The sequence below is a fragment of the Aspergillus candidus genome (assembly GCF_002847045.1).
Source record: "Aspergillus candidus strain CBS 102.13 unplaced genomic scaffold BDW47scaffold_30, whole genome shotgun sequence".
Taxonomy (NCBI): Eukaryota; Fungi; Ascomycota; class Eurotiomycetes; order Eurotiales; family Aspergillaceae; genus Aspergillus; species Aspergillus candidus.
In genome coordinates, this window is record NW_020194035.1 from 60,920 (window position 1) to 86,959 (window position 26,040).

General features: G+C 52.9%; 11 protein-coding genes across 11 annotated transcripts; 5 read left to right on the forward strand and 6 right to left on the reverse strand.

The window, feature by feature from the left end:
• Positions 1-3,123, reverse strand: sam50 (SAM complex subunit SAM50; the record flags this gene model as incomplete). The annotated part of the gene is made up of 7 exons (XM_024815187.1): positions 1-612; positions 697-1,053; positions 1,316-1,319; positions 1,356-2,565; positions 2,620-2,806; positions 2,901-3,017; positions 3,091-3,123. 7 exons carry the CDS (start codon positions 3,121-3,123, stop codon positions 1-3), a joined length of 2,520 nt encoding a protein of 839 aa, XP_024670991.1.
• Positions 3,124-3,740: 617 nt separating this feature from the next.
• BDW47DRAFT_118286 (cytochrome c/c1 heme lyase-domain-containing protein) lies at positions 3,741-6,107 on the forward strand (the record flags this gene model as incomplete). Its single annotated transcript, XM_024815188.1, has 4 exons — positions 3,741-4,376; positions 4,999-5,100; positions 5,160-5,818; positions 5,870-6,107. 4 exons carry the CDS (start codon positions 3,741-3,743, stop codon positions 6,105-6,107), a joined length of 1,635 nt encoding a protein of 544 aa, XP_024670992.1.
• Positions 6,108-6,361: 254 nt separating this feature from the next.
• Positions 6,362-9,013, reverse strand: BDW47DRAFT_107618 (ABC1 kinase family protein). The gene is made up of 2 exons (XM_024813051.1): positions 8,380-9,013; positions 6,362-8,309 (listed from the first exon to the last, which is right to left on the reverse strand). Exons 1-2 carry the CDS (start codon positions 8,923-8,925, stop codon positions 6,903-6,905), a joined length of 1,953 nt encoding a protein of 650 aa, XP_024670993.1. The 5' UTR covers positions 8,926-9,013; the 3' UTR covers positions 6,362-6,902.
• A 403-nt stretch (positions 9,014-9,416) lies between these two features.
• On the forward strand, positions 9,417-10,962 carry BDW47DRAFT_44469 (uncharacterized protein). The gene is made up of 2 exons (XM_024819050.1): positions 9,417-9,922; positions 9,974-10,962. Exons 1-2 carry the CDS (start codon positions 9,602-9,604, stop codon positions 10,895-10,897), a joined length of 1,245 nt encoding a protein of 414 aa, XP_024670994.1. The 5' UTR covers positions 9,417-9,601; the 3' UTR covers positions 10,898-10,962.
• BDW47DRAFT_44473 (putative GTP binding protein) lies at positions 10,963-13,635 on the reverse strand. The gene is made up of 6 exons (XM_024819051.1): positions 13,037-13,635; positions 12,804-12,938; positions 12,630-12,749; positions 12,444-12,578; positions 11,212-12,395; positions 10,963-11,120 (listed from the first exon to the last, which is right to left on the reverse strand). Exons 1-6 carry the CDS (start codon positions 13,434-13,436, stop codon positions 11,028-11,030), a joined length of 2,067 nt encoding a protein of 688 aa, XP_024670995.1. The 5' UTR covers positions 13,437-13,635; the 3' UTR covers positions 10,963-11,027.
• A 595-nt stretch (positions 13,636-14,230) lies between these two features.
• On the forward strand, positions 14,231-14,644 carry BDW47DRAFT_126670 (dolichol-phosphate mannosyltransferase subunit 3; the record flags this gene model as incomplete). Its single annotated transcript, XM_024816585.1, has 3 exons — positions 14,231-14,278; positions 14,338-14,406; positions 14,483-14,644. 3 exons carry the CDS (start codon positions 14,231-14,233, stop codon positions 14,642-14,644), a joined length of 279 nt encoding a protein of 92 aa, XP_024670996.1.
• A 602-nt stretch (positions 14,645-15,246) lies between these two features.
• On the reverse strand, positions 15,247-16,267 carry BDW47DRAFT_126671 (xanthine phosphoribosyltransferase; the record flags this gene model as incomplete). Its single annotated transcript, XM_024816586.1, has 5 exons — positions 15,247-15,295; positions 15,350-15,462; positions 15,525-15,837; positions 15,901-16,007; positions 16,235-16,267. The coding sequence occupies 5 exons, from the start codon at positions 16,265-16,267 to the stop codon at positions 15,247-15,249; spliced, it is 615 nt and encodes a 204-aa protein (XP_024670997.1).
• Positions 16,268-16,826: 559 nt separating this feature from the next.
• On the reverse strand, positions 16,827-18,933 carry BDW47DRAFT_107624 (putative C4-dicarboxylate transporter/malic acid transport protein). The gene is made up of 5 exons (XM_024813052.1): positions 18,872-18,933; positions 18,085-18,680; positions 17,717-18,032; positions 17,252-17,662; positions 16,827-17,199 (listed from the first exon to the last, which is right to left on the reverse strand). The coding sequence occupies exons 2-5, from the start codon at positions 18,434-18,436 to the stop codon at positions 16,851-16,853; spliced, it is 1,428 nt and encodes a 475-aa protein (XP_024670998.1). The 5' UTR covers positions 18,437-18,680; positions 18,872-18,933; the 3' UTR covers positions 16,827-16,850.
• Positions 18,934-19,631: 698 nt separating this feature from the next.
• On the forward strand, positions 19,632-21,188 carry BDW47DRAFT_44517 (SDR family oxidoreductase). The gene is made up of 6 exons (XM_024819052.1): positions 19,632-19,973; positions 20,059-20,283; positions 20,333-20,340; positions 20,402-20,553; positions 20,627-20,721; positions 20,775-21,188. Exons 1-6 carry the CDS (start codon positions 19,930-19,932, stop codon positions 21,142-21,144), a joined length of 894 nt encoding a protein of 297 aa, XP_024670999.1. The 5' UTR covers positions 19,632-19,929; the 3' UTR covers positions 21,145-21,188.
• Positions 21,189-21,790: 602 nt separating this feature from the next.
• BDW47DRAFT_107631 (succinate--CoA ligase (GDP-forming) subunit beta) lies at positions 21,791-24,115 on the forward strand. Its single transcript, XM_024813053.1, has 7 exons — positions 21,791-22,054; positions 22,140-22,223; positions 22,289-22,361; positions 22,421-22,520; positions 22,598-23,190; positions 23,245-23,537; positions 23,595-24,115. The coding sequence occupies exons 1-7, from the start codon at positions 21,998-22,000 to the stop codon at positions 23,727-23,729; spliced, it is 1,335 nt and encodes a 444-aa protein (XP_024671000.1). The 5' UTR covers positions 21,791-21,997; the 3' UTR covers positions 23,730-24,115.
• A 108-nt stretch (positions 24,116-24,223) lies between these two features.
• On the reverse strand, positions 24,224-26,021 carry BDW47DRAFT_132390 (F-box domain protein; the record flags this gene model as incomplete). The annotated part of the gene is made up of 4 exons (XM_024817539.1): positions 25,861-26,021; positions 25,616-25,781; positions 25,169-25,545; positions 24,224-25,109 (listed from the first exon to the last, which is right to left on the reverse strand). Exons 1-4 carry the CDS (start codon positions 25,938-25,940, stop codon positions 24,224-24,226), a joined length of 1,509 nt encoding a protein of 502 aa, XP_024671001.1. The 5' UTR covers positions 25,941-26,021.
• Positions 26,022-26,040: the final 19 nt, after the last annotated feature.

Consider the following 26,040-nt stretch of genomic DNA (forward strand, 5'->3'; position numbering starts at 1 on the left):
TCAAGCCGACCCCGTCTTAGCAGCCAACGAGCCACTCCCGCGCGAGGAAAAAATGCCCATGATCCCAAAAACGACATAAAACAGCGCCAACGGATACGCCACCAATCCCCTCATACCGCGCATCCGCGCCACAGCACAGAACATCCCCGACGAGCTGTACGTGGACCATCCCACAGCAGCCGTCGTCAGAAGATACCCGAACAGCGTATCCATCGGCAGCATGATGCCCACCAAGTTCGTCAGCACCAGCGGCAGAAAGCAGTAGCCCAGCACGCTGGCGGAGCGCGGGAATGTCAGCGTCGCGGAGAAGTGCCCCGCGGCGGAGGCGTCGGACATGCTGGGTTTGTGGTGCGGGTCGTAGTTGGCGGATGGGTCGGCTGCGTTGGGGGGTGTATGTAGGGCTGTATCGAGGGCGGGAGACATCAGGCTGAGGATGAGGTGCAGGGCTACGGTGCCGAAGACGGCCACCCCGTAGATGTACCCGTAGAAGACCTTTCCTGAGAGCAGGAGGAAGGTCCCGTAGAGCACGATGTAGAGCAGGGCGCCGTACAGGTCGCTGTCGTCCATTAGGTGTTGGTCGATTCGAGCGAATGGGTTGAGAACGGTGAGTGTCTACCATCCAGACAGACATATTAGCATCAGCATGAACTTGTCTTCGACCAGCAAGAGGTACGGAAGAGAGGGAGAGCGACGCACCTTCGTCCGAATATGTTCAAAATTCACCCCCAACTCCTCCAGCAAAGGCGGCTCCCCATCATACCCCTCCGTCCCAAACGCAGCAAGCCACCCCGTCCGCAGACCCCCCTGCTCGCCCATCCTCCCACTCACGCCGCCCACGCCCGCCGCAGCGGCCCCAGCCCCGGCCGGAGACCCGAACCCGTATCCGCCCCCGGCACCTCCGGAGTAAGCCTGCGCGGCGGGGTTGGATGCGCCGCCGAATCCGCCGTACGAGGCTTGCGAGGGTGTCGTGTGGCCGGATACGGAGCCGTAGGAGGATGGGTAGAATTGGAGGTTTTGGGCGGATGGGCCTGGGCCGCCCCCGTAGGGTTGTTGCTGTGGGTAGAATTGGGCCATGGTGGCCGGATGATGTGTTTATGGATTGGGAGGTGTGGAGGTATCGAGGTTAAAAGGGGTGACCCTGGTGGTTATTGTTGAGTGGTAAAGCATTGATGCTCACTTCGCACTCCGAGTGATCTACGTAACAGGTGTCGGCGGTGAGCTCCATTATTGTGGCGGCCTCAGGCACACAACCAACACCCGACTTGACCCACCCATACTCAATGTATCTAGTACAGATAGTGGTATGGAATGCAACAATTCTATACTAATTCCTACACACACACACATTATTCTACAGGAAGTTGATGCCGATCCCCAGCTGCAATCCCTTCCGACCCTCCTCACCCTTGCGCAACACCAATGGGAGGGAAACGTTCAGCTCGAACCGCGCAACCGGGTGAGCGTACACCAGCCCGATTCCAGCCGCCATACTGGGCAGTCCATTGCCCAGCTCGGAAAGCGTAGAGGCCACAGCGTCCTGAACCTCCGCACTGGTGCTGGGTGCCGTCTTCTGCGAGGTGCGCAGAGGCAGCAGGCGTCCGCCGTTCACAAACGCCTGGAGACGGAGAGGCTTCTCAGCGCCCACTCGGGGAAGGGGGAGAAACAGGTTGGCGCTTCCCGCAGCGTAGGCATCTCCGCCCACGGCATCCTGCCCATCGCGAGGTCCGAGACCACAGAGGCGGAATCCGCGAACATCGGTGGGCCCTCCGAGCAGGAAGCGATCGTTGACGCGCGAAGGCTGGGGCCGGTTGTTGGAATCGAGTCCGAGGGGATAGAGGAGGCCGGCACGGAAGCTGGTGGTAAAGCTAACCCCGCTGTCGCCTTTGATTCCAGGAATGGGGATGGGGATTGCGCCCTGCGTCTCAATCTCGGATTTCCAGAAAGAGACGTCTCCCTTCAGAGGTCCCAAGCCCGCCAATTCGTTGAAAGCCTTGGCGTAGTACCCGCGAGACGGGAGGAGAGGGTTGTCTCGTCGGTCTTGGGTCCAGCTATGGAAAATACTGCTCTTCACGCTGTCGCCCGCATCCGCCCGGACCGCCAGAGACGCATTGTCGGCCAAGCTGGTCATCTGTCTCCAGAATCCATTGTAGCCGAGCTCATGGCGATGGCCGGACTGACTCAGCCACCGGAGCTTACTCCAGCCCCCCTTCAGCACCTCTTCGTGGCTGGCCCATGACTTTTGCGTCGCACTTGCAAGACCGCCAAGCTCGAAACGGAAGTCGGGGTCGCTGAGAATCGGGGTCTCAAAGGTAGCCTGGTAGGCAGACCGGGTTCGGGTGCCCATGGAAGCGTTCAAATTCAGGTTTTCGGCACCTCCAAACACATTGCGCCAGAGGAGGTTTCCAAATGCTGATCCCTCGGTGTTTCCGAGATCGGTTCCCGTCTTCAACAGGACGCGGGACTTCTCCTTGGCGGAAATGTAAACATCGAGGTTAGGCAGTCCGGTCTGGATGTCAGCGTCGGGTGACTGATCCAGGTATACGGAGACCGGTTGCTGAAAGACATCTGTATCTAGTTAGGATTGTATACCAATAGCGGAGCTGTTCAGACAAAACCCACCAAACCTGCTGAGCTTGTCCGCGCGTGCCGACACCTCCCGCAAGGCCTCGGCGAGCGTATACGGCCTCGTCTTATTAGTGCTTAATAGAGGATCGAAAATCCGTTCCAAAAAGGCCCTGCGAGTGTTTTTCGCGTTGAGGACCTGGATTGACGAGATGGCGCACGGCAGGGTGGAGTTCTGGTCGATCTGATGTCATAATAGAACCGGTAAGCTGTGTTTCCTTCGGCTGGTGGGAGATACAGTATAGACAACGATTGACTGAAGAAGAAAGGGTACGCACCAGCTCTCCCAGCCGTGACTGGGCCTTTTGATAAATGACATTGACCCGTTCGTTGACAGCTTGCTGCTGCTCTTCCTGTATTTTCGGGTCCGCACGGTGCTGCAGACGCTCGAAGATCTAGACACGACGACAATTAGTACAAATTTCACAAGGAAGCTGGTCAGATACACTCGATTGAAAGAGTACATACATCTTCATCTTCGGCAGAGAGAGTGGACGACATTGCGGCGAGGGCAATGGCCAGAGAAACCTTGAGCAGGCAGTCTCGGATGTCACCGTCGAGCATCTTCCGCAGCTGGCGAGATGAACCCGAGGCCGCCCCCACGTGACCCTCGCTCTTTGACGTCTGCTTCGGTCGGCGCGTTTCCAGGATTACGACGGTTCTCATCTACGACCACTTCGACGAGCAGTTCTCCTACTTTCTACTTGGGCTGGATCTTTGAAAAATCAAGTGTTCGCTTGTTCTGGTCATTTGCGTGGCAGTTTTATTCCATACTTCTACCTCCATATCGCCGACGGCGGAGGGATCAGCCCACCAAGAGTTGCACCAACGATGGCTACCAAGGCGGCCTTTAAGAGAGTCAGTCGATTTTTCTTCAGACAATGACCGGGAGTTCAACATACTGACCTTGCACAGCTCACTCGCGAATACCAGAATGTCCAGAAGAACCCTCCGCCTTTCATTATCGCCCACCCGTCCGAGTCCAACATCCTCGAGTAAGTCGTCTACACTGTGGCAATGATTTCGAAAACCCAGCCTAATCAACATCCAGATGGCATTACATCCTTACAGGTCCCCCGGGAACCCCTTACGAGAACGGCCAGTATTGGGGTACCTTGATGTTCCCCCCTGAATATCCTTTCGCACCCCCGGCGATTCGCATGCACACCCCGAGCGGCCGGTTCCAGCCGTCTGCGCGATTATGCCTCAGCATCAGTGATTTCCACCCAAAGTCTTTCAATCCGGCGTGGGAAGTGTCGACCATCCTCATCGGTCTCCTTTCCTTCATGACCAGCGAGGAAATGACAACCGGCAGTGTTGGCGCGTCGGAGGCGGAACGGAGAGTGTTGGCCGCGCGATCGAGATGGTGGAACTCCACTGGTGGAGGTTCTCACGTCTCTTCCACCCCCGGGGTGACACCAACCGCCAAGGGCATCAATAATGTGAAAGCGGGAGATGGTGGCGTCAAATTCCGCACCGAATGGCCCGAGCTAGACCAAGACAACTGGAAGTGGATGCGAGAGAACCGGATCGATACCAATACTGGCCAACTCATTCCGGATCCTAATGCGGCAGCCCAATGCTCCCCGGAGACCACAGCCTTTCGCAGACGCCCGAACGGCAGCGCCCCCAAAATCGGGGCTGTAGTCGGAGGTGGCCATGTCGCACGCGAAGCAGGCCAAGGGTGGATGCAGCGCAACAAAGTCTGGATCGGCGTCGCCGTTATGTTCGGGTACGCTTTGCTCTCCAGACTAGTGAGGGATGTCCAAGGTTGAAATACCCGAACGACTTGAACAACCTCTAGTCAACAACCGCGGTCATGTCGTGAGATCGCGTCGACAGCTGTGCTTGCAACCGTGAACCCCCTCTGTCCAGCGTACTACCTCTCTACTCCCCTCTACCTTGTCTAGCGACAGTCGTTGGAAGCGAATACAACATTGTATGTTACTCGGAGAGTTACAGGCGTTCAAGATGGTATGGAGTTTGGCATTTTTTGTCGAGTTCGACCCGTTGAAACGGTACTCGCTCGTCACGAGAGCAGGTCTTTTAGAATAACAACGAGTTACCAGTGTATCATGCTCCACTCCTGTGTACTAGACTATGTTTTCCCTCCTACTATCGATATTCCGCGGAGGCGATAAGTCTTATCGAGGCCAGCGTAATTCCGCGGCCCTGATTGGCGTCGCCGCAGTCACGTGGCAATCGTCGGGAAAATTCCGGCGATTGCAGGATTATGTCATCCGCCCGAAGTTTTCCTTGGATGCGATCGTTGTTATAGATCTTTCTTGCTCTGTCGATATCTTCCACTCGCAGTTGAACGAAATCCTTCTCCCTGCTAGAATTCAGTCTACTTGATTCATACTACTCTCACCACAGCTACATCTGATATCCATCATGGGTTGGTTCTGGGCAGATTCGCAACCGGCTGCGAAACCGGCTGCCCCGAATCCTTTGGCGTCATCGGACAAAGCTCCTCCTGTCAGTATCTGCTATCCAGAAATATAATATAGTCCCTACATATTCTAACATTGCTACAGCCCGGATGTCCCATGCATAGCTCGACGCCACCTGCACCCGCGCCCCCCGCCGATTCTGGATCTTCCGGCGCATGCCCCGTCCGATCTCCCGACTCTCCCTTCTATGTCCAACAGAACCCCAAGCCCGAAGGCACCCCTGCGCCTTCTGTGCCCGCGAACGAGAACAAGTCTGTGCTGTCCAAGCTGAACCCCCTCAACTACATGTTCGCGTCGATCTCCCAGGAACGCGCCCCCGGTCAATCCGTCGACCTGTCGCTAGAACGAGAGCCTTCTTCGATACCGAGGGGCGATGCGGATACAAACTGGGAGTATCCCTCCCCTCAGCAGATGTACAACGCTATGCTGCGCAAGGGACACACCGATACGCCGCAGGATGCCGTCGAGGCGATGGTTGCCGTTCACAACTTCTTGAACGAGGGCGCCTGGGACGAGATTGTCCGGTGGGAGCGGCTATTCGCAAAGGGCCTCGGGAAGGGATGGGAGGTGTGTCGGCGCGGAGAGGAGAACATTGCCCATGAGGCGGCCATTCAAGAGATGACCGGCAATACCGATGAAGCTGGTACCCCGCGGCTCATCCGCTTCCAGGGTCGTCCGAAGGATTTGACTCCGAAGGCACAAATACTCCAGGCGTTGGGCTGGGCGTATCCGTCTAGATTTGGGTAGGTATCTCATACCCTTCTATGTTGTTCTTCTTACTGACGCTTTATCAGCACCAACCCGCCATTCGACCGACATGATTGGTTCGTGATGCGACAGACCCCGGCCGGCCAGAAGCAGGTCCGTTACGTGATTGATTATTACTCGGGACCTCCCGAGCCCACCGGCGAGCCAGTGTTTTACCTCGACATTCGACCAGCTCTGGATAGCCCCACGGCGGCAGTTGAGCGACTGATGCGCTGGGGAGGGGACGTCTGGTGGCGCGCCAGCGGCGGTGCAGTCCGCGAATAGGGCGGACACTGAGCCGACCGCCTGGCTGCACATATCTTATGATTCTCCACTCTTCAACATTTCAGAGAAAGACGCTGGCGTCTGATTGGTCTTTTGCTCAGGACTGCGGCTACGGTGGTTTCAGTCTGCTGACTTGACTCTGACTCCCTTGGTTCTCTTCGGATTCTTCTTGTATAATTAAGACGGTACGGTGCATGGTGGTGTACGTTATTCGACAAAACTTTCTATTCGTTGTTGGCTATATATGGAGCTGTTTTAATATCGTTGATATTGCTAGATCTTTCCATTCGTAATGTGGCATGCCAGTACCTAGGTACCTAGGTGCCTAACTCGTGATGATAGGCATATTTGTAGTACAAGGCAAATGAAATATATTTTCCAAATCCAGCATGCTGTACAAGTTACACCAAAGCCATCAAGAGTCACAGATGGCAGCAATTATTTACAAATCAGATCGATCGTGAAGGGAGATGCATAGTTTCCTCCAGCCGCGGCATACGCGTTCACAAGTGTAGACGTTCTCGCCCCCAGCCGGGTTCCAGGGAAACAAGGAAAAGAAAAACTGACCTTTTCGGTCCTGGTTCAAATATTCGGTGATAGCAGATCAAATTTGACGCAATTCTCCACACTCTCGATGCTGGCCTGGAGCATTCCACGGGCTTCAAGGCCAACCCAGACGCGGAGCATGGAAGTATTGCCGGATCGGACGTTTCGGAGGAAGGTTGTCTTTGAGCCAAGTGTGCGCAGGATAGGGAGGGCACTAGCAAGCAAGCACACAAAGTCAATCAGACGGAACTAGATAGAACCCAGCGATTCGAGGCCTAGGGTCAGTAGCAGAAACGAGGTATCATCGACCCACCTCTTGAATAGATCTAGATTGGGATCGAGCTGTCGCCCGATGCCTTCGAGGAGCAGGATGGAGATGACGACGTTGACGAAGTCGCCTTCGAGTCTCACGTGGTGACTCCGTACCATGGAGAGCACCTCGCTCAGCACGTCGCCGATCTTCACGTTGCCTAGGGCGAAGGTTCGTGACTTTACGCTGAGGACGAGGTGTTCCATCCGCACGGCGAAGACGTCGGGGTCGATGACTGCGTCGGGTTGGCGACATCGCTCGACCATGAGCTCGCCTGCGCGAATGCCGTCGAACTCTGCGACTGCGAGGAAGAGGTCCAGGAAATTCCGTCGGTTGGTGTCGTCGAGTTGGGTCACCAAGCCGGTGTCGATGAATATCAACTGCGGACGATATCCTTCCAGGTTCAGCTGATTGAGAGCGCTCTCCCAATCTTCTCGGCAATGCACATGGGGCCTCAGCCGCCTGAGCACGGTCTCGGTCACATCGACCTCCGCCTTGGTTGGAGCTTCAGACGCCCGTGTGCGTTTGTGGAGCGAGAGGTCCAGCTCGTTGGGCTTGTAGAAACGGACCATGATGTTCCCCGGGTGCAGGTCTGCGTGGACGAAATTGTCGATTAGGAGCATGTGCAGGAACGCGTCCAAGCCTTCACTGGCTATCTCGTGCTGGTAGACACCTCCACCTACGTCCAAGAAGGTCGACAGTGGAATACCTTGCGCGAATTCTTCCACGAGTACTTCCCGGGTTGTGTAATCCATATAAGGATAGGGAAACCAGGCAGTGGTACGGGATTCGAACTTCTCGCGGAAGATGGCGAGGTTCGTCGCTTCGATCCGGAGATCCATCTGGAGCTTCATCATCTCGCCAAACTGGTGGACCTCGTCCGGGAGAGACAGCCAATTCATGGTCGGGAGAGCATTGATCAGCGAGGCAAATAGCGACATGATCCTGAGGTCCCTCCGGATCACACGCTCGACTTTGGGATGTAGCACTTTGATAGCCACATAAGACGACGGCACCCGCTGGGGAGTGCTCTTGACCAGCACGTCCACGTTTTTCCTGACTTTGCCCCGTAAGCTTTGTGGCCCCGGGGGAAGGGTGCTCTCGACACTGGCCGCCAGGTTTCGTTTGAGCTTTGCTTTGTAGACCTGCGCAATGGCGCCCACCCCAAGCGGTTCTTCATAAAACTCCTCGAATATGTCCTCGAATGGTATCCCATGAAAGGCCTTGCTTATCGTTTTCTTGGTGTCGCGCAATGAGTGTGCCGGTGCATTCGAATGGAGAGACGACATGATACTGCACAGTTCCGGAGGGAAGATATCGCTGCGTGATGCGGCCCATTGCCCAAGCTAAAGTAAATCATCTCCGTAAGCTACCAATTCAACCTTTGCTCGGTCCAAGCAGAGTACGAGGAAATACCTTAATAAAAGCTGGACCTGCTCTTTCCATCGAGCTAACGAGAAATCTATACCACCATATAGTCCCAGACCGAACATTTCGACGACCATCGACTCGCTTTCCGAACCAGATAATCGGGGCCGAGATGATAACTGGCAAGAAGAGAACGGCCAGATGAACGAATCGGAAACCTGTAGCGATCGGCTCATATATGTAATTGCACCAGCAAATATACAAGGACTGCCGCAATCTTTCCAGCCCCTTTGCATCTTCCGCGACCTGTTTCCTGATTTCTTCACGGGAGATCTCCAGCATTTGTCTTTCTCGGGTCTTCCCATTCCCGTTGTCATCCTCGGCTGCGAGCTCCAGGAACGCGCCGGGAGTCAGGACTGCGCAAAACGCCACCCCTGTAATCGGTAACCCTCTCTGGAACCTCTTCCAGCCACTCTGCGGCCATGGCGAAGGGCGACTATGGTGGAATCGATGTGGCGGAACGAATCGGGACGGAGAGAGTTGCGGGCGTCCACGGCGCAAACAGAAACGGCCGAAGAGGACGGCCGTCCTCATATTCTCATATGGAAATCAGCTTAGCGAGGGCTGAAGCACTGAGGAGTGACACGCATTGGCAAACTCGAGTAGGGTCAGCCTGTTGAAGTGGGTAACTGACTTGATCGATGGAGAATGGATGGTCAGACAGGTTGATTGACCAGCCGGGCCGGCAATCTGCACGTGCTGGCGAGGCGACGTCATAATCTCCGCGGTTCATCGGCAAGCAGGGACATCATCCACCTTGATACAAGGCATATCATATTTACGGCGATCCACTTCTGTTTTTCTACTATTTTACTTGTTTTGGTGTTGACAATATTCTGACACGAACCGGAACCCCAGTTGTCAAAGGTCTAGGTCAATTTAGGTCAGCTTGTCCGCATTCTTGAATGTGGCTGGTCCCACCAGGACCTACGTTCTGCATGCACCTCAACTGTCCGCTCCTCTCGTCACTTGGCTGTCAAGATTTACCTATTCCGGCTGGCCCTGAGATGACAATGTGATTTTCTCCCAAATGGTGGACCAGTTCTGTGTCCGTGTTGCCACGGCGGCCGAAAACGGCGGGAATTCAACACCTCTCTATTGCGGCCATACTCCCTACTAGCTACTCGCCCTTTTAATATTAAACCGGCCCAAGCCGTCTTTGAAAAGCCTGTTCTCTTTCTATCTTATACAGTGAATATGTGAAGCCAATATGGGTCGCCCCGAAAAATTGATTGACGAGGAGTCGCACGTTGCGCCGGTTTCACGGTGTCGACCGTGGGTCCCTTTATTGATATGGTGCGGGTTCGGTTATTTCTGCATGGCTCTGGTCTTCGCTGTCGCTTGCTATGCGAAGCCATCTCTTCTCCAACTTGGGCTTCTCCCCGTCTTTGTTCAAACGGGGGTGCCGGCTCCCTTCTACGCATACTCCAGGGGTTCCGGTCAGTTCGCCAAACCCGCGAATATCAAGACGGTTGCTTTGGTGCCGTTTCGCGATCATAAGAGGACGGAGATACTAGATTGTTACCTACAGGTAGGGCTTCTTGCCGAATCGATTGATTGTTCTATGCTTACATGCTCGAAGAGAAACCTCGTAAAGAATCACGGGTTCCTGGATGAAGTGGCCTTCATCCCACTTACAAACGACACAACCAGCCTGGAATGGCTGGCTTCGACGGTCGAGAAAACACCGCAATACTCCCTAACATCATCAGCAGAGGCCAATTCTAAGGCCTCGCTATACATATGGATCGATGGCGACACCGTTTTCTTCGAAGACCACACGATCCCCACAATTGTCAAAACAAAGCTCGATCATCCGGATTCCCTAGTGGTTTCAGCAAACGTTGTCAACCAAGCAGCGCTCAAATCCCTGCACAGTCACGCCGGCGTGGCGCTATCTTACCTTCCAGAGCTATCTTCCACATCACCGCCCAGTCCATTCAGAACCCAGATAGGCCAAGAATGGCGCGCATCGCAGCTCCCGCCGTGGGAAGGCCCCAACGACTTCAAGGTCCAAATGGGGTTTGTCGCGCCGTCCCAGAACCACCGCTGGCTCCGTTCGGGCGATTACGACGGCGACCGGACACCAATTGGCATGTCGATGTACAGCGACGAGGGGCCTGGGCTGGACCACTGGACGGTCAGCGCCCAGCAGCATTATTCTTTTCTTCACCACTTGGAGCTGGGTGGTCTGCACCATTACAAGTTCCCCGTGTGGAATAACCCCAATGGAGCAGTGAGCCGGAACTTTCTGTGTTTTGAGGGTGGGGATGCTAGTGTCGTTCAGTCTCTCATTGAGCATGGCGAAATGGACGAGCTGTCATCGAAAACATGGGAAGACCACAATTATAGCCATGTAATGATTGATGGGAAGGGGTTGGCTGCGCATTACTCCGCTGGATATCTCGAAGGGCTTGATTCTACTGATGTACTGGAACGGTATCGGGCCTATGCTCAGGAGATGGTATGCCCAGGGCTACTGGATCCCGAAAGTATTGGGGACTAGGTCTGGATACAAGAGGATCTGTACTGTGTCTTTTTTTTTGTTGAATCTCTTTGTCACGGATGTATTGTAATTGACGATTCAAAATGGCGGCCCAATTCTATATACTGAAATAGTATCTATACCATCCAACTCAAGACTGCCTGCTTGCCGCCAAGTACCGCGGAATCTGATCAATCTTGATATTCTCAATCAAGTCCCGATGAGACGTCGACAACGCGTCAGACTGTAAGGGTATTAGAAAAAACATGGTCAGCCAGTGGAAGAAGAAGGAGAAGGGGGGGACAGCATAATAGCATCAAGCATCAAATACTCACTTCGCTCTTGGCCAATTCCTGAACCAGGATAATTATATTTTCACAATCCTTATTCAACTGCGGATTCTCCGTTTTCTCCGTTGACCCAGACACACCCGAGTTGACGGTCTCTTCGAGTATAGGGAACAGATCCATCGTCTCCATGCAGTGGATGACAGCTCCCGCGCCGGGCTTGCGCGACGCCATCAATGCAAGGGCGAACCAGCCCTCGCTGCGCACAACGGGCCACTGCGTTTGGGTGACCATTGCGCCGAGGGGGAGAGAGACGCGCTCGTGCGGACCGAAGAGGCGTTCGTGCAGATCGTCGGTCGGGGCGTCTTGGTCCCGGGATGCTGTTAGGATAGAGCGACACAGGGAGGCGATGATACGGCCGACTTCGATCTTGATCGGGGTGGAGTCTGTTTTCTCGAACGCGGAGAGAAGCAGTGACAGGTACGTGTGGCTTGGGTCGGATGAGGCTTCGTCTGAGGGGACTGTGGCTAGCACGCGGGAGATATTCTCCTTCGACGAAATGAGTAGCTGTCGTGTGAGACTTATGGCCGCGAATTGCACTTGTGGGACAGTGTCGTAGGCCCACAGGCGCGATATAGCAGGGACGATCCCGGCCTCGCCTAGACGGAGCTTGTTGTCGCCGGCGATGGCCAGGTTCTTCAGGAATCCAAGGGATGAGTGAAGGACGGAGCCGCGCGCGTCGCTCTTGAGGATGTCTATTAATTTTTGGTGGATCTGTAGGTCGCGGACGATCTTCTCGCATGCTTCGTCTGATCGCGCTAGGTTGCCTAGCATGACGCAAGAACAGATCTGGAGCTGGTCGTCTGCTGTTGAGAGCCACGATGCCAAGGTCTTCGTGAGAGTGGAGTCTAACGGATACACAGTTGTGAACGACGGGGAGGCGGACACCTCTGATAATGTCTGGTTGATCTTCAGTTGCAGTTGTGCCAATGTCTGGATGTCCTCATCAGAAGCGTCGGTCCTGATGGTGATTGACCGTTGAAGGATCGACAGAAGATCAGGAACCATGTGCTTCGAGATGCAGGCTTCTTGGAATCTAGCATTCTCCAAATACGCCATGAGACAATTGACCAGGCAGGCAAAGTGCATGGGTTTCGCAGTCGCAGTCGTATCAAGTGCAAGCGCGGTCAAGAGGGAAATCGTCCCAATTGGCAAGTTCTCAATGCTTTGTTCTGTAGGAATTGTGAGCACCGCGTCGTAACCAAAAGAGAAGCCCATACCTTGCTCGCCAGTCAGGTCTATAAGCTCGTAGACAAAGTCAAGGAGCGCTTCATTTTCCTTGAACACCCCCTTGGTGATCAGGCTCAGTAGGATATATACTATTCTGTTCGCCGCCAGCTGGGCCTGGGCAGGCTCTACAACCTTATCAGCACACATTGTTACACTTGAGACACGGTGGCGCTTACCGTAGTCAATGCACGTGTTGTATACAACAGGGATGACCACATTGATGAGTTCGGGGTTCAGCGAATGCCGGACAATCGCTGCAGTATAATTACCATCCACGACCAAGGCTCTATTTTCATCTATACATCGTCAATATAGGCATGCTACCACAAGAAAGGTGGTAAAGCTCTCACCCGCGTCAGCGCAGGAATTCCCAACCAAGCGCAAAGAATGAAGAATCAAGCTATTATCAATAGCTTCATGCGAAGCGATAAGCTGCAGGAAGAAGCCCAAGATCCCGGCACGCCCGTAGGCATACCGCCAAGAAGCTTTAAACGAGTTAATAACGGATATAGTCACACTCCCCCCCCCCTTTGCTTCGTTTTCTTTCTTTTCATGCCTTAAGGAAAGGATACAAGATACATACAGTTTCTGCTCCCGTTGGCCAACAATTCCGCAGCTTGAACCATCAAATGGGAACTGCATGCCCACAACTTATCTAGGATGCCCCGCACTGTCTCAAAATCCGGGCCTACCTGGGCAGAGGATGTGGAGTCCTGGGCGTCAGAAGCCTTTGTGATTTGGCCTCCTGCTTCGGCATTTCGCAAGATGTCCTGCAAGGCACTCAAGAGAGCTTTTTGCTCTTCTAGTGGGAGAGACTCCGATCCGCTCGGTGCTGCAGCTGGCGATGATGGAGCCAATGACGAGATGATCACGTCCAATGAGGGGCTATCCATGTTGGATGGGTCAACACCGACATCAACGCCGGTGGACTTCCGGGGCGTCTTTGTCGCATCTTGGGCGCCCGTTGCTTCCCGAGTACTCATGCTGACCAGTGATTTGACGGCAGAGGAAAGATCAAGCAAGAATTATGCGAGTGAGGAAGAATCGCGCTGATGTTGAGGGATTGCCAGTACTATCAGCTTCGATGTGACAAGTCTATGCCCCACCCCACTCCGAAGTAATGGTTCTAGGCGAACAATAAGCTTCCCCTTTTATGGTCTGGGTCTGTAGGTCGGATTCAACCTGGATCACCCATTTGGTGGAATATTCTCGGGACTAGTCTCAGTATTATATCTTTCTCCTTCAACTTTCTCTAGTAGAATGTGAAATAAACGAACAATATCCTTGTGAGAAGTTACAGGGAACGTGGACTGGACTAACAGGGATGGTTCTTGCCTCAGGCATTAACGTCGCCTTAGGCTATACATGGTTATGTAATCTATGTAATCTATGTAATCAGAATACACTATTATCATTTCTTACAGAGTACGGGGGCTCTGATTTGGGATATTTTCAGTCAACAGACCAAAGCTGAAGCTTTGTATCTGGAAGGAATCAATAGAGTAGAACATTTACATATGCAAAGTTGGGTCAGTACTCCCCATAATCGTCTAGAGTAGCTTGTATGTGGCTACGGGAAACGTTACGGCCACGGAGCGCATTCAGGAGCTAAACATGGGAGTCCGCGGACAACCTCTACTCCGTACTCTCTCCGACTCTTCTTTGCTTTACATATTCACCTATACACTCCTTTGTATTGAAGTCACCGGCACCTGATTGCTTGCTGTATATTTCCCATTGATTCAGTCGACCAACCAAATAAAATCCACCATTCAATATGACGCGCGCCCAGCAGACGATCTCGGTTCTCCTGCTCGTCTCATCAGTATGGCAACCTGACTCTGGGCAACGAAGTCCACTAGCTAATCATTGTCTCGTCAACAGCTCTACCTCGTTCTCTACCTCGGTCTGGTCCCCCTCAACACCACCGTCCAAAAGGAGGTCATCCCAGTTGTACGTTACACCCCCCGCAGAGCCCCCTCCCTCGTACGAGCACTTCCGACTGACACGCGCCACACTGCGCAACCAGTTACCGTTCTACGCCCTGATCTGCTTTGGGTGTTATCTTCTCGGTCGATTGGGGTTGGCGATCTTAACATTCAATGATGTACCCGAGGCGCACCGGGAGCTGCAGAAGGAGATTGAGCAGGCCCGGACGGAGTTGCGCAAGGTCAATGTCGATGTGGACTAGAGAGTTGGTGCTCGCTTCTTAGGTCAATTGATTGAGCGGTCTATCGAGGGCTTTTGTTACTGGGAGTCTCGTCTGTGCACTACTTGCGATGTTATACCCGAGGTTTTGGAAGTTTTCATGTGTGACAGTCGAAAATAAGGACAATGAGATCTGGCATTTACTTTCGGTTTGGGTTGGGGGGATATAAAGGGGACTGGCGTGTGATTGGGGGGTTATCTGAAGCTCGTCCAGTGGCACAGCGCACCTTACACTTCCCGTCAATAAGCCTGCTACAGTGAGACCAGATGCCAGTCCGCACAATCACCTCATCTTAGTAGTCAGAACTCTTCATGAGTCAAAACCTTGGTGAAATTCTTTCCTCCTTGTCTTGATACCCTCAATCACCTACATATCCAGGCCTGAATTAAAGCGAGCCAAAGATTCTACCAACTGCAAATGCAAAACTGCTTTTCTCTATCAATTACCATCAAGAACATCATTCGTAACGTGGCATGTTCGCCCTAACTCCTTCGAGCCCGAAAAAAACATAACCATTTTTTGTAACTCCCATGGAAGCAAGAGAGAATACGAGTCGAGCAAGGACCCCTCAATTATCATTCATCTCAAATGAGCGGGTTCTCCTTGGCCAGGCGGTCGTGCTCGTCGATATCCCTGTGATTGACCTGGTTAGCGAATGGTCATTCTTTGACCTGGCGAATAACTTACTTGGCTTCCCAAGGGTAGCAGATCCACACGTCGTCGGTCGTGACCGAGGCGTGGTAACGACCAGTCTCCATCATATCCGTGGGCAAAGAGCCCTTCTTCGGCTTGTTCTTGTTCTGCAAAAAAAAAGAGGTCAGATAAGATAACACCCACAACAACAAAAGCGTGAAAAACATACGTGCAGAACGAAAACAAAGAAGTTGGTCTTCTCGCCCTCCCGACCAAGCTGCTTCTGCGCAAGCTCGACATCCTTCTCGAGCTCACGGACGGCATACTCGAGCGTCGTCCGCGTGTCGTCGACCTCATCGACGATGAGAATGTTCTTGCCGATCAGGTTGGCCATCTCCAGCGAGCTGAGATCCAACCACTGTGTGCGGGTGACCTTGGTACCGGGGACTTCCTCGGCGTCGCCGCGACCGAGATCCTCGTAGAGGGACAGGCCGATGGCCTGGATGGGGATGTTGGGATCACCCTGGCGCTTGAGGAACGACCTGCACGACGAGTCAAGTCAGTACAGGGTCCCCTGTTATACAGTGTGGTCTCGCTTGACGTACCGGAGGATGCGAGCGGGGACGTAGCCACCGCCGCCGATGGCGATCATAAGGTTAGGGTGGAAGGCATTCAGGATCTGATCGGCCGAGGTTTGGCATAATTTGTGCACCTGTCATGATGGCAACAATGGGCTGTCAGTTGTTTGATCATTTGGGCCGGAGGTATTTGGCCGTATATGGAACTTGCGAGCCCGCAGTATGGGCGCATCACAACCTCGACGGTCAAGCGGGGTTTCGGCATGCTTGTGCAGTACAATATAGGCCTAGACCCGTGACATTTGTTGTAGATGTGGCGTGCACCCATAAATGGTGTTCGAATTCAAGGTGCGCGGCATACCTGGTTGTAGGTGACATAGACTTTTTGAACCATTTTGAAGGGAAAGTGACGAGTATTGCAACTCAGTGGGGAGTATAGAGGATAGAGACTACCTTCGTAGTGTAGGAAACTGATAAGGGCCAAAGACCGAGGAAAAGAAAGAAAAGGAAGAAAAGAAGAGAAAAAGAAGAAAGAAAGAAGAGAAAAAGAAGAAAAAAAAACCAAGAGAGAAAAAGATCCAAGTAGATTAAACCAAGTGGGAAATCCACTTACGAGGGGTAAGGGAAAAAAAAATGAGAGGGTATAAAAATTATCTGCCCGCGACAACCATTACCACTACCACATAATTGAAGAAATCAGAGTATGGGACACACAAGAGCCTTTTCCTCATTCGGACCTGGAAATATACCCAGGACCTATCATAACTGCAACACTCCCCACTCGCAACGGAGGCCATGCCTTTTTCGGTATTGATTCTACGGCCCGCACAGGATGGAGTCCACTTCCTTCTGGGAGGCAAAAATTGCCTGAAATGGAGGGAAAGGATCAAAATAATGGAAGGGCAAGTAGAAAATGTGTGAGAGAAAGAGTTTCGGATGTTTTTGACTTCAAACTTTAATTATCTATCCATCTCAGGTCAAACAGGAGTCTGCCCACCCGCAGAGTCAGGCTTGATCTGCTTGATCTCGAAGCCACCCTCGTCCTTATCCTCGCCTTTCTGGGGCCACAGGATCTGGCGCAAGATAATGGCCCGAACCATCTTGTAGAAGACAAAAATGTACATGAATATGAGAGGGAAGATCATGGCACATCCAACCACCTGGATCGGTTGGCATGCGAAGGCATTGCCGATGGCAAAGGTCGCGGTGATCAAGGCAGTATTGGGGAAGACGAACGAGTACCAGCCCATGGAGAATATCATCCGCCCGGGCCCTATCACGGACAGATGGGCAAAGCTTGCTATGAAAAAGAAGAAGATCGCTAGCCTGGATGGCGTCAGTGTGACTGTCTCAATGTCTTTGGTAAAGGGGAACCTACCCCCATAGCCACAAGCACGCGAAGTTCGCAACCACCTTGATGACATTCGCAGCTATCGCTCCGTTCCCCATGAAATCTTCAGGGAAGCAACGTTCTGCGTGGGCCGCCATGTTGACGACTCCCGCGACGGTAAAAGCACTGGGTCCAACTGAGACGAACATCCCCGGACGGACGTTCTCCCTGGGTAGCTTTTGCGACATCAATCGGTATATAAACGCCGAGTACACCATTAATGAGACCAAAAACCCGATACCCTGTATGGTAGCTCCGCCGATAATTATATCAAGTGAAAGAGTAGGGTCGAGCTTAGCGCTCAAAATCCCAGCGTGTGGGCCGATGATGAGCATCGGATATGCCGGAAATATCCATATCGGAGTCATCTGAGCGATCGTAAAAGTCTGGGTAGACCAACTACTCGCGATAAGTTCCTGGACGTCGGCTGCATCTGGAGATTGTCTTGCTTACAGGAGGAGATATATTCCACCGGAGAATATGACCGCAAGGGCAGCATCGATCCAAAACAGTATCCCCACGGCATGTTCAAGCCAAGGGCCCGTGTGACTTGGCCCATACTGGGAGATGTTGATCAGGATCGTTCCGAATGACACCACGGATGCCGGGACGAATAAGGATTCTGTCGGATGCAGAAAGGACGCTTTGAAGGTATAGGGGAAGCAATAAAATCGCGCGATGAGCAAGCCCCATATGATAATATAGAATGCTATATTGAGCAGGAAGAAAATGATGCCGATCGTTTCCAATCCGGGGAACCTATAAGGAACTGCCATCGGGTCAGTGTGTCTCGCGTCTCTGTGGGCCTGGGTGCTGGTTACCATTGTATATCACGTTAGCGATACCCCCGGTAGCCATGGTCAACGTGAAATAGGCCCATGTGAAATGGCGAATCCGATTCTTCCAGCTGAGGTGATCGTCTACCCAGTCGGATTCACCGTGGGAGGAAATTTTGCCATCCAGATCACTGCATCCCGATCTGCATGGAGAATTGCGTAGTGCCTGCAAGGCTGAAGAATGTGCCACACGCACCCTGGCACTCGTCGATTGGTGAAGGGAATTGCCGTTGCTTGTATCAGTGAGGTATTCTTGGGAATCGCCGAAGGCGGGCGTACGATACCCCTCCTCTCCGGGGTACCTCAAGTGTCTGGGACCTGAGCATTCGCGAGACATTGTCGTTCCAGGAGAGATGGCGTGAACATGATTTGAGACTCGAGAACCGGCCCACTGTCTTCGTCGAACCAGGCGTTATTCTTGCAGCCTTTTATAGCCCTTTCACCAGCACTTCCTCCTCGCTTTCTCACGATGGATATCTTTACCCTTGTCGAGATTTACTTAGAAACCGACGTAAGAGAATGCAAGGGACATTCCAGGGGTTTAAAGGGGGGAATTCTCCGACTGGTCAACGCAGTATGATCTATACTAGATGTCAGGACGCCGATCACCATTGGCTCGATTCCGCAAAAATGAGTTGCCTGTTCATGCACATGTCGAAGGTATGTTGCGCGGGGGGGGGTACAATGACGACAACAGACAGGAAACAAGAATAGCAGTCGACGCAATGAAATCATAAGAATGCTAGGTACGGATAGTTGAGTCAGGACTCACCTCTCAATCAATTCTGAAACTAAGCGCCGAAATCCGACCTGTCAATCGTGTGGCCGATACACCTCAGCGCCACATCATATCATGGCTCAGGGGATCATGGTCTGGATATGAACCAGATTATATTAAATACATTTCCCCGCCACCTTGACGGCGAAAACGCGACCAACTCGGGTATCGGCACGACGCCGGGACCTCCAGGGAAGATGGGGGCCTGTTTTCGCGGTGGGGGAGCGGGAACAAAAGCCAAATCAATCATCAGCCGGGTTTGCTTGGTCCAAGGGTTGACAGCACTTACCCGATGCATGGTCGTGCATGAGATAAATTCATGGAAAAGTACGTCTCCTTTCAGGTGGCCATCTTCCACAACGATACCCTCGAATACAACCCATGAATTAACATAGTTGAAAAGGATGGTTAGGATTGTGCTTGGTTCTCAGTTGGGAATGTTTGGCTCAACTATGAGATATCCGGTACCCCAGATATAAGCTGACAATCATGCTGATCAGTCGATGCATGAGTATGCCCGTTGACTGATAGTCGGTACATCATACGGAGAACCGACCCAATGAACCTGGACGGGCGGTTGCAGTCTGCATCAAGGTCGCATGAACCAATTGACATGTCTCTGGCTCGTGCCATATTTATTGTCTTCCTATTTACGGAGTGAAAGCGACATGGATGGAATTCCCATTAATTTCCCGACAGACGCAGGTGAAGGATTAGTGGGGCTGACCTTCAATACTACACTGGTTGCGTCTGCCGTAGTGAGTCTCAAGCCACAATATCTTATCACGACTCCCGTCCACGGTCAGCGCTGAATATCCGAAAGAAGAATAGTCCGTTCCATTGAGGTCCATCCAAGTGGGGACCGAGGTACAATGGGGTTACTAACCAGCACCATGCACACCTTTTCTACCTACCTTGACTATATCGTGACGTTCTTGCTCTGATATGCTAGAAGCAAACGCTTGAAACAATATTCTGATGATTTAATCCAACTTCTCCATATCAAATAGCTTGAGTTTGACTCCGCGAGGTTCCGGCGAGAAAGTGGGGAAATGGCACTCTCAACCGATAACCGCAAGTCGGTCCTGATTACGGGGTAAGCTCTTGCTCACTTTCTGAACCACCCACAGCACAATTACCGTCAGGATGAGTGTTTAACTTTGGCTTCAATATCCGACCAGATGCTCTCCGGGTGGAATCGGAAATTCGCTTGCGCGCGAGTTCCATCGACGGGGTTTGCGGGTGTTTGCTACTGCACGTGATGAAGTAGCGCTGGGAGACCTCGCGGCGCTGGGTATCGAGACCTTGAGTCTGGTCGTGGATGACGAGCTCAGTGTCCAGCTTTGTTTCGCGGAAACCGAGAGGAGACTGGGGACGAAGGGTCTGGACTATTTGGTGAACAATGCGTGAGTGGTCTCTAGACGGATCCAAGATACAATGCTAATTCAATCTCAGGGGACGTAGTATGTCGCTTTAGCATAATCCTCTTCCCGATTAAAAGTTCTACCGGCTCATCAACTATAGATTACACTGTTCCTGCCATGGAAGTTGACCTGGATGAGGCACGCACGACCTTCGAAACAAATTTCTTCTCAGTCATCTTGATGTGCAAGACGTTTCTGCCGCTTCTGATCAAGTCCAAGGGCACAATTGTGCAGGTTGGATCTGTTGCTGGTGTCAGTAATTTTTTTTTTTTTCGGTAACTTGCCCATTTCCCACGGAACGATGCTGAGACCCATCCACTCCTAGGTTATTCCATATGTGTTTGGGTCGGTATACAATGCCTCGAAAGCGGCGTTGCACTCTTTCAGTGACACCCTGCGCGTGGAACTGGCTCCATTCGGGTAGGTTCCGCTTCTATTTGACCATCATCGTCTACTCACGTCAAATCATCTAGTGTGAATGTCACGACGATTGTCACCGGAGGCGTGCAGTCTCGAATCGCTCGTACCAAGCGGACCCTCGCTCCTGGCTCACTGTATGGTCCTATCGAGGGTGAATACGATCGTCGGGTGACGCACAGTCAAGATGGTGCCATGCCCCATGCGGCATATGCGCGGAGCGTTGTCGCGCAGATCTTATACGGAGCCGCTCCGTGGCGCTGGCTTTGGCCGTGGGCGCAGGGCCGCAAGAACTGGATCTGGGAGGGCAACAAGAGCTGGCTGATTTGGTTCTTGGTAGGCGGGTGGGCATGGAATGGTCTGTTCCAGCGCATCTTTACGAAGATGTTCCAACTGTACCGGTTGCGCAACACCATTGGGAAATAGGACGAACGGGGTAGTAGGCCTTGAACCTGGTGGGATGCCACTTCCCTGCCAACGAGACCATTCTATGCCAGTCCTGTGCTTGGCTACCTAGAGCAAGACCTCGAGATGTATAGATAGTCGGTTGTCGGTAAGAGTGGGTATTGAGTGGGTATGATTGTTCTCCTGATACGCGGCAGATATCTGGATAAATTTCACAACCTTAATTCGGTATGCGCCATAAAAACCTGTCGGTATCAAGTCCGTTTAAACTATTTGCCGAATTACTAGTAGTTTAGTCCCCCATACGGAGTAGTAATGAGAGTATGGTAAGGAACGGAGTCGGTACACATTATCCATTACCTGAACATTCAGTAAGTGTTGAACTTCACAATCCTAGGTCTCAAAGATGATATTAAGACATTTCTCGTCAACAGATAGCTGGAGATACCCCCGTACTGGTCAGTCTGGTACAGATCTGAATGGACCAAGCTTACCCGTGCGGTTTCAAGATCGGGACGGTATCGGCTGAGTCATCCCGGGACGGCTCAACTGGCCTATCAGATGGCTCCCTCCGCCAGGCGGTCAGCCAAACGCCTGACCGGATCCCGACCAGCGCAACCGTGAAAAAAAGAGATGAAAGCTCAGGCTGTTCCCCTGTTTGGCTCTGGTGTCAACATCGGTGTGGACTGCTCTTACCTTACCTAAACCTCACTTCCCACTTCCACCCCCCTCTCCTCTCTCTTCCCCCGGCTGCACGTCACTTCCCCCCTTCTTTTTGTCTTCGTGTTGTTGAAGAGTCTCAGTGCAGTCTGAACTCATCTTTATTTTCGTTTTCGTTTTCTTCTTATCTTTCCCTTCCTACCCCATATTCATCATGTTCAAGCTCGCCCGCAGCAGCAGGCCCATCGCGGCAGCTTTCAGAGCTGCGACGGTATGATTCCATGGACTGCACTCGCTTCTGGCGCATTGTGTCGATCAAAATCGTTGCGGTATACTGACATGCTTTGCACTTGCAGGGCCCTTCCATCCCGTCTCGCCTGGGTCAGCAGCAGCGTAACCTATCCATCCACGAATACCTGTCGGCAAACCTCCTCAAGTCGGTACGGCTAATCCCCTTTGGCGCCGTAATCGTTGTGGGTGTTCAAGTGACTAATCTGTTTGATAGTATGGCGTTGGTATGCCCAAGGGAGAGGTCGCTCGCTCCGCCGAGGAAGCTGAGGCCATTGCCAAGTCTATCGGTATATCTCAACCACCAATCGTCTATAAGAATGGATGCTAAGATACGATATCTTTCTAGGAAACGATGATATGGTGATCAAGGCCCAGGTTCTTGCTGGTGGTCGTGGTAAGGGTCACTTCGACAATGGCCTGAAGGGTGGTGTGCGCGTCATCTACTCGTGAGTTTGTTTTGGATCTTTCGTGCCGCGAATATCTGCGCTTCCAGCACTCGTGCTAATGCCGACTACGCCTCCAGGCCCACCGAAGCCAAGATGTTCGCCGATCAGATGATCGGACACAAGCTCATCACCAAGCAGACCGGCGCGGCTGGCCGTCTGTGCAACTCCGTCTACATCTGCGAGCGCAAGTTCGCGCGCCGTGAATTCTACCTTGCCATCCTGATGGACCGCGCATCGCAATCCCCCGTCATCGTTGCCTCGTCGCAGGGTGGTATGGACATTGAGACGGTTGCCAAGGAGACCCCCGAGGCCATCATCACCACCCCCGTCGACATCAACGTCGGCGTCACCGACGAGATGACCACCAAGATCGCCACCGAACTCGGTTTCTCCGAGCAGTGTATCCCCGAGGCCAAGGATACCATCCAGAAGCTGTACAAGGTCTTCATGGAGCGTGATGCCACTCAGATCGAGATCAACCCTCTGTCGGAGACTTCGGACCACAAGGTCATGGCCATGGATGCCAAGCTCGGCTTTGACGAGAACGCCGAGTTCCGCCAGAAGGAGGTGTTCTCGTGGAGGGACGTCACCCAGGAGGACGCTGATGAGGTCAAGGCTGCCGAGCATGGCCTGAACTTCATCAAGCTGGACGGTGACATTGGATGCTTGGGTAAGACATACGATTGCGCCGGTGGTTCTGTCATCTAATGCTGACCAATTGCAGTCAACGGTGCCGGTCTGGCCATGGCCACCATGGATATCATCAAGCTCAACGGTGGTAGCCCCGCCAACTTCCTGGACGTCGGTGGCGGTGCCACCCCCGCTGCCATCAAGTCGGCTTTCGACCTCATCACCAGCGACCCCAAGGTCTCGGCGATCTTCGTCAACATCTTCGGCGGTATCGTCCGCTGTGACGCCATTGCCCAGGGTCTGATCCACGTTGTGCAGGAGATGGGCCTGAGCATTCCCATTGTCGCCCGTCTGCAGGGTACCAACATGGAGCAAGCCCAGAAGCTGGTACGAATCTTAGTCTTCTTATTATGACGCAAGAATCCTGACGCTGACGATATCTAGATCAACGAGTCCGGCCTGAAGATCTTCTCCATCGACGACCTCCAGAGCGCCGCCGAGAAGTCCGTCCAGTTCTCCAAGGTCGTCAAGATGGCCCGCGAGATCGACGTGGGTGTGGAGTTCACCCTTGGAATCTAAGCTTCGAGCTTTGATCTAGTGTTTCCTACCCAGCGATCTGTTACCGTGCCTCTTGCATTGAACTTTTTTTATACTGTCTTTTTTTCTCTTCGCCAATACTGAGAGGGCCAACATGATGGTCGGGATGGAGTAGTTCGTGGGTCTCGCAGAGACCCCATAGATCCATGATACGAACAGTTCTGCTGTGCAGAGGAATAATATGAGTGGAGAGTGGAAAGTAGTGGGTGGAGAGAGTTGAGTTAGATCTGTACACTGTTGGATGTGTCAAGATAGCTGGAATTATTATAGAGCATTGATTCTGTATATTGGTTTGCCAGGTGATTCTTTCATTTATTTATTTTCCTTTTTTTCCAAGTTCCAATGCAGGACGCCAGACAGGATCATCAAAGCATGTCGTTATTCATTTAAGCGTACATATATCTCTTGATATATGTACAACATATCCCAAAAAGAAAGAAAAAGGGAAAAAAAAAAAAAACACAATACCAACCAAATCAAACCCCAACACCAGCCCCAAAGGAACCCCCCTCCCCAAACGACCAAACCTTCAGCCCATTCCCATCCGCCAAAAGAACAGCCTCTTCATCCCCGAACAGCTTCAAATCCTCCGCATAAGAATACACCCGGCCCGTAGCTTCCCTCGGCAGCTGCGAATCCATCGACAGCGCCGGCCTATGAGGCACCCTTGACCCCGGGTTAGAGATCCAGATAGCGGGCTTGCCGTTGTCGTTCTTGACGTAGTAGAGGAGGCCAGCGGCGGGGGACACCATGCTGAGGGGGACGAAGGGGGAGTGTTCTTTTTGGAAGGCGTGGAGGGTGTGGGTGTCTGTTTGGGGGTGGTAGGATATGACGAGGAGGGTGCGGAAGGATGACTCCATCACGGTGTGATCGAAGTGGGGCCGTCGTCGGCGGATGGAGAGGACGCCGAGTCGGTGGTTGAGTTGGGATTGGACGATGGTGAGTTGGCTGATGCTGTATGAGGAGTTTGGGGCGGCGGTTGGGGGCATTATGTTGAGGGGGATGGTGGAGGTCGAGGTGGAGGTGGAGGGGTGTGCGGAGGGGGAGGAGAGATCGTTCAGTGTGCAGCGTGTGATGCGCAGCTGGGCTGGTGGGTACTCGATGTCTGAGTCGAGGTTGGCGACGACGAGTGTGTTTGTTGCGGGGTTGACGTCCATGGAGACTAGGTTTGGGCCGATTTCGACGGTCTGGCAGGTAAGATGTGCTACGTTCCAGACCAGGGCGACGTTGCTGGAGGGGCCGGATTTTTCTGACGGTCCGAGGATGATGTAGTCCCCGCGGGCGGCGTGAATGCGCCAGTGGCAGGAGGATAGGCGGATGGAAGCGGTGTTGTGGGTGTTCAGGGACCAGGCATGGCAGTGTCTGTCAGATCTATCAGTGGGATGGATATATACAGGGAACAATGGGCGAAGTTGACATACCCCCGGATCGTGATGGCCGCGACGAAAGATTCAGAGAGGCGTAGGTTGACGAAAGCCTCTCGGTTTTCCGTGCAAAAAGAATGGAACGTGTCGGACCGGAGACTGTAGACGTCGACGGACTCGCCGGCCAGCCATGCATATCTTCCATGCGCGTAGTCGATACATGGGTGGTCGGGGGCATCGGGGAGGGGGGGCTCCGGGAGCTGGGATCTGGAACAAGGCTGTCCGCGCTCTAGACGGATTCGATGTTTGGCAAAGCGGACGAAGTCGGCTTGCGACTGGGCTGCTTGGGGACTGCTTCTCCGTCTGGTGTACTTTTGGATGATAGCTCTACTGACCATGCTAGACGTCAGGATTGACATCCACTTTTTGGAAACCTGTTTGGTGATCGTTAGCTTGTTGACATGGAACGGTTATCATGTGGTAGGTAGTATAGGGAGGGTCTACTCTCTGGAGAACATGGAGTTCCGATAGATCCAAGTATTTGGCAATCTGGACGGCAATCTCGGTGGGCACACTCCCTAGGATGTCTTTTTGGAAGGTCACCGAGCTCACACGTTCCTGTACGTCACGCCACTCGTGAGAGGATAGCCGGTCGAGAAGACCACGATATCTATCAGGGTCAATACTGGACTGTACGGGGTGGATCAGAAACACAGGGGATGGCTGTAAAGCAGAGCCTATCCACATACGCTGCGCGTCGAGCTGGAATTGTCTGTAGCGAGTCAAATTGACCGAGGAGGTGTAGGACTTGAGGGTCCATGTCTGCCATTCAAGCGTGGGTACTATGATCTATGTATGATGCCAGTCCATGGTCCACTGGGTTTGACGTAGATAGAGTGGTCGAATATCTTCGTATCAGACGGCATCGA

What these genes read in the sequence shown, in the direction of transcription:
- BDW47DRAFT_107618 (XM_024813051.1), bottom strand. Translation starts at nt 8,925, where the DNA reads ATGAGGACGGCCGTCCTCTTCGGCCGTTTCTGTTTGCGCCGTGGACGC. An exon ending in CAGGTCCAGCTTTTATTAAG is followed by an intron (nt 8,310 to 8,379) that starts GTATTTCCTCGT and finishes GATTTACTTTAG; the next exon opens with CTTGGGCAATGGGCCGCATC.
- BDW47DRAFT_44469 (XM_024819050.1), top strand. Translation starts at nt 9,602, where the DNA reads ATGGGTCGCCCCGAAAAATTGATTGACGAGGAGTCGCACGTTGCGCCG. An exon ending in TACTAGATTGTTACCTACAG is followed by an intron (nt 9,923 to 9,973) that starts GTAGGGCTTCTT and finishes ACATGCTCGAAG; the next exon opens with AGAAACCTCGTAAAGAATCA.
- BDW47DRAFT_44473 (XM_024819051.1), bottom strand. Translation starts at nt 13,436, where the DNA reads ATGAGTACTCGGGAAGCAACGGGCGCCCAAGATGCGACAAAGACGCCC. An exon ending in CAACACGTGCATTGACTACG is followed by an intron (nt 12,579 to 12,629) that starts GTAAGCGCCACC and finishes ATAAGGTTGTAG; the next exon opens with AGCCTGCCCAGGCCCAGCTG. An exon ending in AGACCTGACTGGCGAGCAAG is followed by an intron (nt 12,396 to 12,443) that starts GTATGGGCTTCT and finishes CAATTCCTACAG; the next exon opens with AACAAAGCATTGAGAACTTG.
- BDW47DRAFT_107624 (XM_024813052.1), bottom strand. Translation starts at nt 18,436, where the DNA reads ATGTCTCGCGAATGCTCAGGTCCCAGACACTTGAGGTACCCCGGAGAG. An exon ending in CGCTAACGTGATATACAATG is followed by an intron (nt 18,033 to 18,084) that starts GTAACCAGCACC and finishes ACCCGATGGCAG; the next exon opens with TTCCTTATAGGTTCCCCGGA. An exon ending in GGTGGAATATATCTCCTCCT is followed by an intron (nt 17,663 to 17,716) that starts GTAAGCAAGACA and finishes TATCGCGAGTAG; the next exon opens with TTGGTCTACCCAGACTTTTA.
- BDW47DRAFT_44517 (XM_024819052.1), top strand. Translation starts at nt 19,930, where the DNA reads ATGGCACTCTCAACCGATAACCGCAAGTCGGTCCTGATTACGGG. An exon ending in AGGTTGGATCTGTTGCTGGT is followed by an intron (nt 20,554 to 20,626) that starts GTCAGTAATTTT and finishes ATCCACTCCTAG; the next exon opens with GTTATTCCATATGTGTTTGG. An exon ending in GTGGAACTGGCTCCATTCGG is followed by an intron (nt 20,722 to 20,774) that starts GTAGGTTCCGCT and finishes CAAATCATCTAG; the next exon opens with TGTGAATGTCACGACGATTG.
- BDW47DRAFT_107631 (XM_024813053.1), top strand. Translation starts at nt 21,998, where the DNA reads ATGTTCAAGCTCGCCCGCAGCAGCAGGCCCATCGCGGCAGCTTTCAGA. An exon ending in GGCCATTGCCAAGTCTATCG is followed by an intron (nt 22,362 to 22,420) that starts GTATATCTCAAC and finishes ATATCTTTCTAG; the next exon opens with GAAACGATGATATGGTGATC. An exon ending in TGGAGCAAGCCCAGAAGCTG is followed by an intron (nt 23,538 to 23,594) that starts GTACGAATCTTA and finishes GACGATATCTAG; the next exon opens with ATCAACGAGTCCGGCCTGAA.